The sequence below is a fragment of the Harpia harpyja genome, chromosome 12 (assembly GCF_026419915.1).
Source record: "Harpia harpyja isolate bHarHar1 chromosome 12, bHarHar1 primary haplotype, whole genome shotgun sequence".
Classification (NCBI taxonomy): Eukaryota; Metazoa; Chordata; class Aves; order Accipitriformes; family Accipitridae; genus Harpia; species Harpia harpyja.
The window spans coordinates 17,920,954-17,937,419 of record NC_068951.1 but is presented as its reverse complement, the minus strand read 5'-3'; the positions used below and the strand labels follow the sequence as shown (position 1 = coordinate 17,937,419).

The window sequence follows — 16,466 nt, the reverse complement described above, 5'->3', positions numbered from 1 at the left end:
TAAGTTATATGATCCAGTCATGTCATCAATACTAAAAAAACCCCCTTCATTTCCTAATATTAATGTCAGAGCATCTCAAGGATTGCCATTCAATCTAAAAATAACAATACTGAGATTTTAATATCATGAAAGTGCCTTTAAAAAAAAAAATTATAAACTTAGTTTGTTCTTGTTGCAAAGTACAGAGGCAGCAACACATCTGAATGATCACAGCTTAGAATCCAGAGAAGATGCTTAAATCTGAAACTAGTACAAGATCATGGGGATCCAGGTCAAGTAAAGAGGGAACATACACATTTCCCAGAGGGGCATGCCAGCACCACCTGGGTTCTAATAAATCTTGAAATTATGCTACAGTTGTAAGCCATTTTTGCAGTTACTCCCAGCAAACAGCAGGTCGTCTTGACCACTTCACTGTCATAATGAAGCAATGCACTATAAACTGCCTCAAATCCCTTCCACGGTCAATTAGAACAGATTTTGTTATGAGTAGAAGTTGGGCAGGTAGGGCAGCACTGCAGAAGTCTCCCCTGAACACAGCTCCACATAAAGGCATTCAGGCTCCTAAAAAGGTTGCAGGTGGATTAGTGTACTGAGCTAAGAACAGTCTGGAAGCATTACTTTAAATGCCTTCAACTGAGAAGGCAAACAAAAAGAAAATGAAGACACTGCTGCAAAAGAGTCCCCCTGCAATCCTACCAGAGTCTTAGCAGCTGAGCTTCTGCTGTCAAGAGAAAGACTAAGCAAGAGGAAAGAGGAAAGCAACATGATGGCACCAAACAGCAATGTAACAAAGAGGTGTTAGAACACAAGGAAGATCTCAAAACAAGAAGGCAAAGCGTGGGAGATCAGTGTGCTAGATCATGAATTTCAGAAATGCAAGCAATATCCTAGAGCTGTAAGGCAAGGTTTTATTGCACATAAATCATCAGCAAGCCAGGTCAGTTTACAACCTGTCCAACTGCTAGGTAAAGGGAAACTGTGACTTCGATTTAAAAAGATAGTACTCACCCTACCTTGACTTGTCTTAGAAGAGTGTATAGAACAAGGAAGCCAGAATGAAGGACAAAGATGGTAAAGAGATTTTTAAAAAAGCTAAGAACTGACATACACACTGGAGTTGGTGATAACCATTTAATTTTCAATAGACTGGAAACAAGAAGGATTAGACACACTGAATGCATGATAAAAGACTGGTCAACATGCCAAAAGAGGTTTAGAAAAGTCATTTCTGACAGTTCCTGTCTTTCCAGTTAAGGGCTATCAACTGGGAGATGGAGGGAGAAGGAACACCCCAAAGCTACAAGTTTCACAAGTCAGGAAAAGCAAAACTAGACAAACAGCATAACATAAAGGTTAAGAGATTACATCAGATAAATCTGGATTAGAAACACAGTATGTATTTAGCAGTGGAGACGAGTGTTCTCCAACAAACAATGCAGAATTTTTCTTTTCAAGTCAAAGTCGAATGTTTTTCCTAAAACATATGCTGTTTGAAACTGGGATTAATGTGGGGACTCCAAGGACCATGCCAGGGATCAGATGGTCCAAATTGTACTTTACAACTTCATTAATTTATCACTAACAAGGAAAGAAGGTATTTCTTTTTTTCACTACAGTGGGTAAGGAAAGGTTTAGACAGAAGACAATAATTCTTTTTAAATTCAAAGTCATATCTACTCTTAAGTTGACTCTGCTTTTGAAAATACAGAGGACTCATCCTCCAGCCTGAGTAAACTATTTCTCACAGGACAGTTCTTTTTTCACCTCTTATTCTAAACCAACCACATTGCTCTGAGAGCCTATTTGCAGTTTCTTACCCATTTTTCCCACTCCAAGAAGTTGAGACTTGTGGCTCTTAAAGCCATCAATAGCTTTTGCAAAGCAACAGTTTTAGAACTCAAGCTTACACACTTCCAATGCTACCACTGCCACCAAATTAGATACCTAATATTTTAAACAGTCCTAAACAAGAAAAATCAGAGACCTATATCAAATGAGACAAGAACAGTAACCTGGTTAAACTCAGCAGGCAAATCTCCCTGCTGGCAGTCTCAAGGAGCAGAGACACCAGACTGTTGTGAAGTGTGCTGCCGGGGGCTAATGGACATTCTCTTTCTCAAGTACCTTTGAAATCTGCCAGTAATGGATCCTCCCCCATAGAAAAGACCCCAAACAACCTGACAGTGAACACTCACTAAATTTTTTTCAGAGCTTTAAGTCAACATTAAGTGATTAATCACCACCCTAGAAAGCTCCTTAATCAACAAAATTGAGACCCTGCAATGCTGACAGCATTTTGCTCTGAGTAGTCTGTGGCACTCAAGCATGCTACCTTAGCATTGATGTGCAGAAGGTCTGAAGTGCAGCCAAGAAAAACATACCACATTAAGTATGTTTTTCCTTTTTCTCTTAATGTACATAACACTGTAGAAAACGCTTCTGTCACCAATTTGTATCAAGTTCATTCTCACAGCATATGTTTGTTTTGCAAACACAAATTAGTTGGAGGCTATGAGGCAGATGCTGCCCTCAAAGTACCATGAGAATTTACACAGACACACTAGTTAAGTTTTTTGGTTTTGTTTTTTTGTGGTTTGGTTTTGTTTTTTTCCAAGAATGCACAATGTTTACACCCAGAGACTTTTTGTTCTCTAAGTGTTCCCCTCTATTCAAACAAGGGAGTGCTTCTTCCAAGTACTGCTTTTTCTAAGATGATAAAACCAAGGCATTGTACACAGCTCATTTTGAGCATGGTCCCCATCATCCTCAGAGATGCCCATTTTCCAGCTCCTTCAAAGCATCCAGAAGGCATCTTCTATATCTTAGCACAAAGACTCTGCTCTACAGACACATCACTAATTATGTGGTTCCTGAAGCATTTAAAATTGTATTCAGCTTATTGTAAATTCCATAACAGTGCAGCAAGACTGAAAACTGTCATTTAGACAGCTATATAGTAGACCAAAGATCAAACTCAGATGAAGACAGGGGGGTCATGCTATAAACTGAATGGACTACAATCAGAATCCCCCAAGAAAAGTAGCCTAGTACTATTGACCGGGAGAATCTCAGTAAGCCCACTGTATTCTCTGGCACAGGGAGCCGCTTCAAAATTTTCCTTCTAAGAGAGGGGAATTGGAAAATAAAAATGAGGTGAAAACCACCAAATTCCACTCAGGCCATCACCTACTCTACCTCCTTTGACTACAGCATGGATAGAAGAAATAGCTGGATGGTTCTGAGAACCTACAGAAGGAAAGAAAACTGAAAATTTAGCTAAATATTGACTGTGATGTCAATTCTCACACTTCAGTATGCATTAAGCACAAGTAAAAGCAAAAGAGAATGTTTGGTAATCACTAAAATTTGGTATCAAGATCAAGTAAAAAGTCATGAAAACTGCTGGCTTACAGGATAACAGATCACAAGAAAAATTTTTACCTTTCCTAAATTCATTCTGAAGTTCAGCATCCTTAGATCTATTGGGTTTCAAGATAAAACTAAGACTGCACTTTTGGGGGGCAGGGCAGGAGGGGGTAAGTCCCAATTCCTCTAGCCTGCTTGTACACTTGTATTACACACTGAAACACTCATAATTCAGAGAAAGGTCAAAATTGATAGGAAACCAACAAAATTGACTAAACATACCATAATTATGATTTGCAGAATTTATGTTTTTTTAAATCCTCTGTTGTTCTACAAACAAGCTTCCTCACAACCCCAAGTTGCACACATTATGAAGTCTCTGTTTTACATGAGCCCATATTTAATTTTAATCTGTCCCAGGTGAACTTTAAGCATTCAGTATTTATAAAATTTATGGATTTGAGTGGCCAGTGTCTTTTCAAAAGACACTCAGCATCTCTGACAAGTTTGGCAAGTTTTGAGGTTTAAAAGTAGACAAAGGAGCCTAACATGTCAAATACCTACAAGTACCCATTTTGCTTCCCACATTTGCAATTCCATCTCCACCCCCTAATTCCCATACACTTGCTGTCCTGTTTTCTTATTTGGTCACTAATAAAAAATACACTGCTTAGGCAGACTAGACTTCAAATTATGTCACAGTATATTTTCAGTATTGGTCTCCTGCCCTCTTTTTACCCGCTCCTTACGTAAACAGCCTCAGACTCCCAGAAGCAGCTCTGCCCTGAATACTGTAATTCTGCTTAACTGGACATGGTGGGTGCAGACAGCAGACGTTTCCTGAGCTAAGAAAGTCTGAAAGGGCTACTAGGTAAATTACAGCATTCTTCTAAAACGCATAAACATGTTAGAGAAATAATAAACATTATTTCCATAGTACTATTGTTAATAGTATTCATAATAGTATTGGTACACTATTATAGTCTGCTAAAAAGAAGATACAAAACCTGATATAATCAGACAAAATTCAGTTTCTTTTCAGATACAGTATGCCTAATCGCATCCCACTCACCCCTAAAGAATTAAAGCATGCAACTCAAACGTAAATTTAGGAAGGTAAAGTATGAAAGTTATATTTAAACAGCTAAGCAGGGAAAATTTGAGAAGTAGTCAGATTTTTAAAGTTAATCTTTTTTAGCAAAGTATTACCACAAACAGTGGTAAATTCCTTTGCAAGCTCCTGACTTAATCTTCTCTGGATTGCAATGTATAAGCCCTCCTTTGTTGGCTGCAGTATTTCAACCCCTGCTGATGTGTCAAAAACTGTGAACATTAGGCAAAATACAAATATGCTGCATTGTATCACTTTTCCTTTTTTCTCCTTTCTAGAAGATGACAACAGATATGATAGAGAGCAATAACACCAAATCCAGTGCTCCCCTCCTGACCCAAAGATACCTGAGGATGGTGACCAAGGATGGACACAGCACATTCCAGATAGATGGTGTCCAAGGAAAAGGTCTGGCATACCTCCGAGATGCATGGGGAATATTAATGGACATGCGCTGGAGATGGATGATGCTTGTCTTTTCTGCTTCTTTTGTCATTCATTGGCTAGTCTTTGCAGTGCTTTGGTATTTGCTGGCTGAGATGAATGGGGACCTGGAGCTGGACCATGACGCTCCACCTGACAACCACACTATATGTGTCAAGTACATCACCAGTTTTACAGCTGCTTTCTCCTTCTCACTGGAGACGCAACTCACAATTGGTTACGGCACTATGTTCCCAAGCGGGGACTGTCCCAGTGCTATTGCACTGCTTGCAATACAGATGGTCCTGGGGCTCATGCTGGAAGCCTTCATCACAGGTAATCCTTCATATTTAATCTTTAAACAGAATAGGTGTAACAATTAGATTTAAGAAATGGAGCTATAAATAAATAGTGATCACATTGATATCTGAAAGAACAATTAAGTCAGTCACTACAAGGATGATGAGAGTTCAGCTATGTAGTAGTAGAATTTAAACACCTTTCATTAACAGAAGACATAAATGAGGTGGTATCAAGATTTGGACTTGAGAGTTCCACTATTCATCGGACAATACTTGTGGCAAATCCCCACTCATCACTCTCAATCACTTATTTCTTATACCATTATCTCTAAGTTTTTTCCATGGAATTACAATATTTAAAGTCAATTTGTTTTGATTTTAAGGTTTACTTTTGTCTAGCTGAAGTATTTTTGTTGATCTTTAACTCAGTGTTTAAGTATTCCTCAGTACCTAATGTAATGAAAATTTTTACGTCACAGCTATTTCGAGGTATTTTAAGGTATTTAAAGTAATTTTCAGGTTTAAAGTATTTCAAAAGACTTCAAAAATACTAGTTATTTTTGAATAGGTTGAATAGGTTATTTTTGAAACAGGTTAGTTTACTGTGTGTTAAGAGCGAGCTTCTCCAGTGGTAGCACACCAAGATCAGGTACTATTACCAATTACAGCAAATCAGGGCAATTAACAGCTCTCCTTCCTACAGCTACAGTTCACTCTCCAAATATTAGTAAGCAAACATAGTTTAGAAAGAGAAGCATTTTAGGAAAGCTATACTTTTTGAACAAAAATGGGTTAGTGTGATGCCAGCTTAGCAGTTTTCGAAAATGCAGGCTGAGACTAGAAAGACCATGTCCACCCAAGCCTGCTTCTATTCCTTTGGACTGTTTCACAGAGCTCAGAGACTGCAGGGAATCAACCCCAGCATGGTGCTCATATTCAGTTTGTTCTTTTCTGTGATGCAGGTGTTTTCGTGGCAAAGATTGCCCGACCAAAGAATCGAGCATTCTCCATCCAGTTCACCCGCTCTGCCGTAGTGACACACACAGAGGGAAAGCCACACCTTATGTTCCAGGTGGCCAACACACGCTCCAGCCCACTGACTAGTGTCCAGATTTCTGCTATACTTTACCAAGAACAAGAGAACGGGCAGCTGCACCAAACTAGCATCGACTTCCACCTAGACAGCATTACTTCAGATGAGTGTCCCTTTTTCATCTTTCCACTGACCTACTACCATTCAATCACTCCATCTAGCCCCCTGGCTGCCCTCCTCCAAAGAGAAGCTGCTCACCATTTTGAGCTGGTCGTCTTTCTGTCAGCTGTGCAGGAAGGCACAGGAGAAACATGTCAAAGGAGAACATCCTACCTCCCCTCAGAGATCATGTTGTACCATCGCTTCGCCTCTGTGCTAGCCCGCAATGCCAAAGGTGAGTATCAGATCAAGATGGAGAATTTTGACAAGACTATTCCTGAGCTCCCAACTGCAGCTGACTCAAAGAGTCCAAAAAGGACTGACAAGGAGATCCGCATCAATGGACAGCACGCTGACAGCTTCCAGCTCTCCGAGACTGTCCTCACAGAATAGAGAGACCAGACTTTGAACTTTGTGCTTTTTTAATTATTATTACATTAAACTTTCAGGTTCCATTTACAACCTTCCTTCCTTGCCTGCCTTGCCACCTTCTAGTAACCTTTCTCTTATACTCCCATCCTTTTGATTACAACATGACATGCAGAGTAAAGAGAACTGGTGTGCCCATGTAAGTCGAGGAGAGGCTGGATTAACCACCCCAGACAAAATCAGGTAGAAGAATCACAGATCTAATTCTTGGAAATTAAGAGAGCTACCTGCTGAATTCACCAGACTATGATTAAAGCTGCACTGACCCTGAGAGACCTTCAAAACTCCCAAAGCTGACCAAAATCATAATTAACCAGCTTGTAACAAAACGGACAACAATACAAAAGAAAAATCTCAGTCAAAACCAATATGGGGTCATTCAGTAAATACATTAGCTCTGGGATAAGCAACTCTGTTCATCCAAGATCCTAATGTTTCTTTTCTCTTAACTCTTTGGGGATACAGAGTTATATCAGTTTTCAGATGGCTTAATTCACTCTTAGAAAGTACTGCCAATCTCTCATGGCAGTGAAAAGCACTCCTGCTGTGCTTATTAAGCAAAATTGTAAATAGTAACTGCAGTTCTCCATTCTGCCAAATAAGAGAACATCTCATTTCAAGACAGGTCTATGAAGACACTACCAAAAAATCTTGACATATATGACAAATGCTGCAGTGGAATTGTTTTCATATTTGGAAACACTGAATAAATTATTTAGCAGTAGAAAACAGACTATTCTAAATGAATTAATGTACTTTTTTTTTAAAAGGATCATACATTCCACATGTTCTCACCTTTGCGCTGCTTGTTTCAAGTAGATCTGACCCAGAAGGATGCACTATATACACAAGTAGAACTGCATCCATTTATATTTTATGCTTTTTAACATCAGTATTTGCCTGTACACGCAGCACAAAAATATTTAGAGACACTTGAATCAATTTTAAAATAAAAGATTAAAACAAACTATACATGAGACTTTTGTATTTAAGTGCCTCATAAACCTATTGCAATTAAGACACTGTTTTGAAGCTCCTGAATAATTTAAGAAGCTAAAGGATAAACAGAATGATGGACAATTATTTCCAAGCTCTCAACAAAAGCAGTGCCTATTATGTGTTCATACTTGAACAGTCAAGTATCAAAATAAATTAAAAGTTATCTTTCAAAGGTAAAAGACTTTTCCCAGAAACCAAGATGCCAAAAATAGCAACTGTCACTGACAACAGCATAATACACTACCGAATACACTTCCTTTTACCTTCACTGAAGTGGTCAGCAGCAGGAAAAATGGTCTCAAGCTATCTAATGAGATACTGTTTAACTGAATTCTTCTCAAGCCCTAAAACTCTTAACTCAAGTGTGTTCACAACCCCAAAAAGGTCAGCAAAAGGCTACTTTGTTTTAGGGTCTGGGGAAATGGAAAGCAGTCCCATAGAAGCTTTTCACACAGGAAAGGGGAACAAGGCAAAAGGCCCACGTTTTCATTCCAATTCAGCTCTCATTCCAAAATTGTTCAAGTATTGCCTCCTCACATTCCAGACCTCAGACAGATTTGGTTTTATCACAGATACTCTCAAAATCTCTTATTAAAAATCTAATTTTATATAAAAGTATTAATGAATATTGTAGAGCTTGAAGTGCAACACACTATCAAGTTACATTGCCTTCATCCCTAGTTTACTTAGATGCTGACCCATATCCAACCTAAAGAACCCTCTTCCATCCTCATATCAGTACCAATAATTTTGAAGTATTTCTTGCAAGTGTTATTTCCACATTCTCTACCAATATAAGACATTGAGAAGAGTCCTACAAATTAAGAACCACTGCAAGAGCAGTAGAACAGATTCCTGTGTAAAGTGTGAAATAACCATTTAGGAAAAAAGAGTAGCATTCTGAGTGAGGTATTGTTTTTCCCATATATCACATGCTCCAGTCTCAGACAAACCACATGTTCTAAACTTCAGATGCATAATCCCAACAGGACTGTACTATAATCTCAACGTTTAGAGCCAAAGCTATAAAAAGCTATTTTTTATTTCATTTAATGTCTAATCAAAGTGCAGGCTGCTTCACTTGGTTTCTAAATGAATTGATACTTTTAAGTTCGCCTGTTTTTTAAATTATTTTCTATTTATAATTTGGTTTAAAAGGGGGTACAACAGCAAGTATAAAGAAAAAAAACATGTTTAGTATACACTAAACGCTATCTTCAAATACTACATTTTGGAATGTAAAGCTAAAGAATGCTACAGAAGTAAATTTGACAAACACAAACGTGTAGTTACTTCAGAACAGTTGCAGAACAAGGGGTAGACAAAACAGCCCTATTGCTTTTACAGTTCCAGAGAACCATGGATGTCTGATAAACTATTGGAAGTATGCCATGGTCAAAATTGGAATACAAGCCTAGAAAAATTGCTGATGGGCTCTGATACAACAAAATCGCACTCTACTCTTTGACTAACATTACAAGATCAAGCTGGTAATGAACCCTCTTTAGATGCACTTCTTGCTAGAGAGGTAGGGAAGAAAAACAAGCCAGTCAGAGGAAGGGAACATGCAATTCAAAGAAATTCAACATCCTTTTTATGTTCACTTGAACACCCTTTTTATATTCAAGTCTTCTTAACCTAACAAAAAAATGCATATTAAACAGAACTCAAATCAGGTTCCACAACTGACTTACTGAATGTCTTGTTTAATCTACATTACAATTATTTACTACCACTGTGTAATTGCTGGTAACTAATCAAATCCCCTCAGCTACTAAGCTGGTATTAGTCAAGAGGCTGCACAGAAAATTAAGCAGCTTTTGTGCGGTTCTAAAAGACAGCCATGATCAAGAAAACAGCTTGCTCATTTTCTTTGCTAATGGCCTCAGCCTTGCAGAAGCAATGTGGGTTCTCAGTGAAGTCTGTCAGAACTGTGACAATCTGCAACAAAAACTCACAAATGCTTTGTGCATCTTCAATTTGCATGCTGAAACTAGGAACATATATTATGTTGAGAATCAGTCAAATGTGAACTTGCAAACTGTTGTGAGCACTGAAAAAGCAATCACTAATTTTTAAGAACAGTATATTGATTATATTTGAGAAGTAATTCTTTGTTGAAGGTCTATTACTTCTTTAATCTCCTGACTTTTAATTGACAGGTTCTTGCATTGTCATCCATTATGAATGCCCAGAAGAGTTTAATATTTGATCTCTTATTAATTCTGTAATGTGATCACCCAGAACAAAGAACATGAAAAAGCTGGCAACTCAGTAAATTACATAATTTGAAGCTCATCCAAGGCCCTGTGAAAGAGCAATGAAAAACTGAGGCACAATAAAGTTAAGAGAATAAAAGCCTAAACTAAGGAGTTTAACTAGGGTAACAGAAACCAATATATGCATCAGCTAAAACATGTTAGCCTGAATTGTAAGCTGCATGTCAGTTCTCCCCTTGTTCTTTCTGCTTCGACTGCTTTGTGTGGTATACTAGTGTTTGGTATTAATGTGGGACTTCTTTTGGCACATCTGTATCCCTATCTCACACTCAAAAAGGAAAGCCTTTACGTAACAGTAACTATCTGTTGATTAATCAAGGTTCGAGTTAAAACAGACCAACACCTTCTGTTAACTTTTTTTGTGCTCCCCACCTCATTTCTCTTTGAAGGTAAAGAGGAGAGAAATAGTCCTCCCACTTACTGGGACATTAATCTCATTAGAGATCTCGTTAGCAATATGCAAACATAAATTACTATTGTTAAAAAACAAATTTTTTATATTAAAACTTCAGAAAGATTGCAGGTCTCTCGCCTCTATCATACTGTGCTACAGAGCTTTTAGCCAAGCAAGATCAAACTAGAAGAGAAATAGAACAAGAGACTTAAGAGGAGGAATCAGGTACTACAGAAAGGTTCATGATTTGAGAATAAGCACACCATCCCTCACAATGAACCAGGACTTCCAACAAAGGACACAGGGACACCATCTTCTCTAGAGAATGGTTCACAGAAGATGCATTCCAAAGTCCTGAACACTAGTAGTTGCTACAAACAAGACATGCTCTATACTAGTTGAAGCACTAACCCCCACATTCAGGCAGAAGTCAGCTTCAGTAAGGACATCATGCATACTGTAAATTCTTCTCAATTTCAACTGATATATCTCATCCTAAACTGACATGCAATATTATCACAGTCCTGATAAGAAATGTGGTACATTCTATAGTCTGGATCTGGAAGTGTTTTAATTTTATCACAAGAACAGGAAGGGTCTAAATAAATAAAATTGAATCAACTGTGATAGATATTACTTTTGCATCCATTTGTCTTTTGTAAAAAATGCAGTCCTGAAATACCAGTAGTACTTCCCCCCCCCCCCCCCCCCCCTTTTCATTTTTTTTTCCCCCAAGAGGTCTCTGAATATAAAGACACACTGGAAGTTCAAAGTTTCACTACTGGCATATAAAGATGGACAATCTCAGACCAATCTCAAGTTATTTTTAGAATTATTTTTACTAGTACAAAACCTCTCACTAAGCACAGCTGCGGTACATGCATGTGGAAACATGCCACAGAGAAAGAGCAAGATCCTACCAGAGACCAATCAATGCATGATTCCAGAAAGCAAAAAACCACTGCAGTTACCATATAACCAACTGAGGGGAAGTTCCTTGAATGTTCTTACCACTCTCAGAATACAGATTTTACTTAAATGGAGATGTTCCATCTCCAAGATGACAACCCACTCCAAGTTCAGCTGAAAATTCAGACAGACATACTGGGTCACAATTAAGGATCCAGTATTCTGCCTGAACATGGCCAATGTAAAACATTTAAGAAACAGGAGAGGAATGGCAGGGGGGGATGACCAGATTATAACCTGAATGAACAGAAGATTTGTGTGACGACTTAAACTAATTTGACAGACAGTAAATGCATCAGCATGGGAACCTCAGAACATTGCTGCTGGGATCTACCTCACACTAGCAAGCATTCAAAAAAACCTAACAGTTCACATGGTCCAGAAGTCCTAGGTACCAAAATAGCACACCCCAGGAACGTTTAAAGCTGCATTGGAAAGGCATATTGCCACAGCACACCTGTAAATCAGTACAGGCTCCTTTCACAGATGTACAGGAATTTAATTCCATCTGTAGACATCACATCTTAATTGAATAAACAGAACCTACTTACTGCAGATTTTTCTTATCTAAAACATTTAAATGTCTAATAGTGAAAACAACACAGAATAAGAAAAACAACACTCTGAGAACACATTTAAGTAACCTGGCACAGCATCATGAATCTTGTATCAACAATATACTTGGAGCAGTAAGAAAGGTTTATGTACATATATGTCCCTTACCCAAAACACCCCCTGCTCTTCCCTCCCATTTTCTGCCCATACAGTAACAAAACCATACCTGGATCTTTTCGCCCTGGTTTTTCAAAGCGTCTGTCTCCCCTAGAAAGGCAGAATAGAAGTTTCAAATAAGGTTTTGGAACTACCCCACTCATTTTAGGTATGGCGCTTTTTTTTTTTTTTTTTTTTTCCACTCAGTAGGGGGCTTGTTTAAAATCAGAGCTTGATTGGACAGTATCTTTAAAGGTCTAAGTGACAACTGATATCTTCAGGAACACTGATACACACACAGCCTTTGGCAACTAGATATGTTTTGAAATGTGACCTTAAGTACTGTCAACAGTGTTGAGACTAAAACTGAAGCAAATCCTTTAGCAATCCATATTTTCACCCATCATTTCCACTGCAACTGTCACAATTTATGTTCTCTTAAAGTAGTTCCTTCTTCCTATGAACTCAGCAGAAAAATTACTTGCAAAAATGCTCTTTGACTTGCTCCTAAGTTTCTAGAAACATTACTGTGTTGACTCCGTCTTAGAAATTCAGACACTCCACTCACAGATACACCTAATCACCTTTCCTGAAAGGTTTTTATGAAGTCAAAAGGCACAAATGGAAGCTGAGCAGATGTATGTAAAAAACTTTAAGGGCTAGAGTTCTGTTACCTTTCCTCCCAACTCTGTGATCTGTGCATTTCCCTGCCCCCTCCTCGCCCAAATCCACCCTCCACTTCATCGAAACTTCTTTGGTAGAAACCACTTTCTCCTCGGCCTCTGCCTGAAAAGACAAAAAACACAAGTGTTTGTACAAATAATAACAAAAGTTGAAAGATTCAGGTAGGTTTCCTTTTCCTGATGTCCCTGAGAACTAATCTTGCAGCCTTAAGCCCCGGTGAAATTATCTGGGGCAAAGGGGAAAAGGAACAAAGACTGAAGAAAGAGTCTTATGTAAAATTTCTTATCAAGAAGCACAAGATCAGACAGAATAGACAAACAATTCTGAAATAAATACTATGCAGAAAAACACAGAAAACAGATACTTACCCAATAGAAATTACCAAACAAGGACTCATTGTTCACACAACATGCACACAGTACATATGTACTTTACACTCAAAAATCAGAAGAGTGGAATCCACTATACTGGTACTGCACTGCAGATGTACTCTTAATTACTGCTGTAAGGTTAAAAAGGGAGAAGGAAGCTTCACTACTATTCAGTTCTAATGATTCCCAGCAGAAATCTCCCCCAGGAGCAGTGGGGAGAAAAGAAGGATCACAGGATGGGTATAGGCAGGACAGCATGAAGAACCCCAATAGCTACATAATAAAAATTATCCTCCTCACTTTTTCAAGAAATCATTCTCTGTAGGTGGCTACCAAGTATCAAGCCTCAAGCCAAAAAGTTACAAATGTATCCTCAAGTAAAGCATCTTGAAGCACATCTTCAGTGTTTGGGTAGGTACGGGTTGTTTGGTTCAAAAGAAAAGAAAAAACACAACAGAAAAACAACACCCCCACACATCCCCAGACCTTCAAGATAGCTTCCAGTACTGGTTAGATTAATGGCTGCGGTCAAGTTTCCAGATCTACAAAAGATAAACCCTGCTTCAGAAAGTACCACAGCAGAAGAAATGAGAGGTTTTTTTATCAGCTAACTTACCATTTCAAGGATCTCATGGAAAGACAAACAAGTGAAACACATCAATCCGCTGGCTGTCAGGACAATTCCTTTCCTACATACACACGCACTCTCTATAGTCAAGTCCAAGAACCATAAAAGCACTTGATAAAGGGAATTCTTGGCTGTGAAATTATCACAAACCTCAATCCTTTCATACTTCTCTCTTCCTGGCTTCAAGAAAACAAACACCTCAAAGGATGAGGTGCAAACCAGGCCAGGGATCTGGAGGAGTAAGACAGAATGACCAAATGAAACAGGAAATAAAACACCTTGAGAATGGAATCCAGTCTCTGTAGTCTTCTGAAGAAAGTAATAACAAGCCTCTACATCTAAAATCTAAAGACCCCTGGATGCATCAGGGAATTGTACCACATTTCAGTGTGTTATGGAAAGAGGCTCTAAAAAAAAAAAAAAGGAAATAATTAAGGCAGTTGCAACAGTTTCTCTACTATTCGATACCAAATCTCTTGGGGGAAAAAAAAAAAAAAAAATAGCTCTCCAGGCAGAGAAAAAGAAAAGTGATCCCCAGATAATCCAGTCACGCTCCTCAAATACACACTGATTTTCTATCAGGCAGTACATGTTGCAGGGCGTATAAGGAAGCCACAAAGTTAATGTCTGTACAATTTCTCCTTCTGCTTCAGAAATGGGGTTTCAACATCCTCTTTGGACAAAACTATCCTGTTCCTAGCACCAGCAAAGCAGTTCAGTGGCAGACCTCCTTGTCACAGAGATGCAGACTACCTTACCACAGAGTTCTGGGGATGCTTAAGTTCAGATGGAAACTGGACAAACTGGTAAAAGATAAATAAAGCTGATATTTACTACACATAGAGACCACATCTGGCTCACATAATGCACTGAGCTGCAAATGTCTAGAAGCTGAGCATATATGTGATGCTTCTTCACTTTTGTGTTTTTACCCAGTCCATATTTTTTTGCCAAAGTGTCATCTTTTGGCTGTTGCTGGAGACAGACTACTGAGTTGAATGAGCCCTTGCCTGATTCAGTGTAGCTGTTCTTACACAAACTCAGGTGGAGACACAGGAGTTGACTAAGCACTCAAGGCAAGAGAGGAAAGATTAGTATCAGACCTTTGACTGTACTGTAAACATGAAAGCCTTCACTATGGCAAGTCCACTACTGCAAGGCTGACCATAGTCATGAGTGCAAAATAAGTTGCAACCGCAAGAGACAGTAAATATGTGATACAACATAAAAAGTAGCACAATGTTTATTCAGTTAAGGCATTATGGGTCCCCTAAGATGCTGGAAAAGGACTCTGAGCTGTTATTCTCCACAAGAACCCAGGAAAGTTTAAGCATCTCATGCAATGGCAATCTTTGCCTAGTTTCTTCACTACAGGAAAGCTCTCTTCCTTCCTCTCACAGAAGATAATAAAGCAAAAGCGGTTCACAAGAAAAAGCCACAGGCAGGCAGAGTCAAAACAGAACAAAGGCACTGACTCATCTCGCATCTCTGAGGTAATGGAGGTAGAAAGTTGCATATACTTTTCCAACAGAAACAAAACTGGTTGTCCTTCTCTGTTTTTAAGTGAGTGACAGCAACATTTGTAGTGCTCCCCTTGCAGTGCAAGCAAGCATGACTACACACTGATTACTGATAGCAGATACACAACTAGCAGAGCCAGAAGGCTGGGGATATGGGAGATTTCATCAGCAAATAAAGCAAGTGTCCTGTATAAGGGAAGAACAGAATTAAAGCTGTTTTAACAGCAGCATGGCTTATGGCACCTTTAAAAGCATGTGAAACAACAGCCTGAGAAACCTCTCTCCACTTACCCCCCCCCCACATCACAGTTCATCAGTACTTCAGTTGTGCTCAGCCACTGAAATAGTCTGAATTAAAAGATAACCTTGCAAAAGATTGAAACAAATGGTCTCAGTAATTCAGTTTAAGGCTGCCTGTGGGGCCATGCTACTCAACTCCCAGCTGTACTGATACCACACAGTACCAGACAGGACCTATTTAAGCCACTTCTGCCCTGGTTGTGTTGCCACCCCCCTCCACTGCATTCTCCACGGCACACCATCAAGGTGCGGTAACATGATGTGCCCATTCAACAATACCCGGTAGAAGTATATGTGCAACTCCAGCAGAAACCAAGACGACCTCTGTGTGAGCAGCATACTGCATTAAAACAGATCCTACCAAGCTACAGAAGATAAATAGCTAGTTAAGGAAAACCATGGTGTACAAAGTCAGTTATTCAGCAAGTATTATGTAGATGAGCCTGACCTGAAAGTGCACACTAGGACACAGCTAATACTGATAACAAAACATATGAAAAATGCTTGCAGAGAGGATAAAACTGCTCATATAAGCACACTGTTCACCATTCTGTTTCTGCACTTCTTGGCTTTTTTTGTGGCTAATAAATCTAGAATGACACGCTTATTTTAAATAGAATGCCACTTCTGAAAAAATGCATGGCACATGAGGAGCAGACTTTCTAAGTGTAGATGTTGCACCAAGTACTGAATGCAAAGTCAATAGATGTCAATAAACCCTTCCATTTAAGAACTGAATGGAACAGCTGTCATTTCTTATTTCAGTAATTCCTTAAAAACCTCAG

At 38.9% G+C, this 16,466-nt stretch overlaps 1 protein-coding gene across 16 annotated transcripts in view; it reads right to left on the bottom strand.

The window, feature by feature from the left end:
- GIGYF2 (GRB10 interacting GYF protein 2) overlaps positions 1 to 16,466 on the bottom strand; it is a 79,729-nt gene that overhangs the window by 37,204 nt on the left and 26,059 nt on the right. For 13 of the 16 annotated variants that reach the window (XM_052803684.1, XM_052803687.1, XM_052803691.1 and 10 more), the window contains 2 exons: positions 12,853 to 12,964; positions 12,249 to 12,289 (listed from right to left, as the gene is read on the bottom strand). In XM_052803684.1, the coding sequence (XP_052659644.1) occupies positions 12,249 to 12,289; positions 12,853 to 12,964 (153 nt within the window). Of the gene's footprint in view, positions 1 to 4,827; positions 5,259 to 12,248; positions 12,290 to 12,852; positions 12,965 to 16,466 lie in introns of those variants that run through there. The other 3 variants (XM_052803697.1, XM_052803698.1, XM_052803699.1) reach the window with 2 other exon arrangements.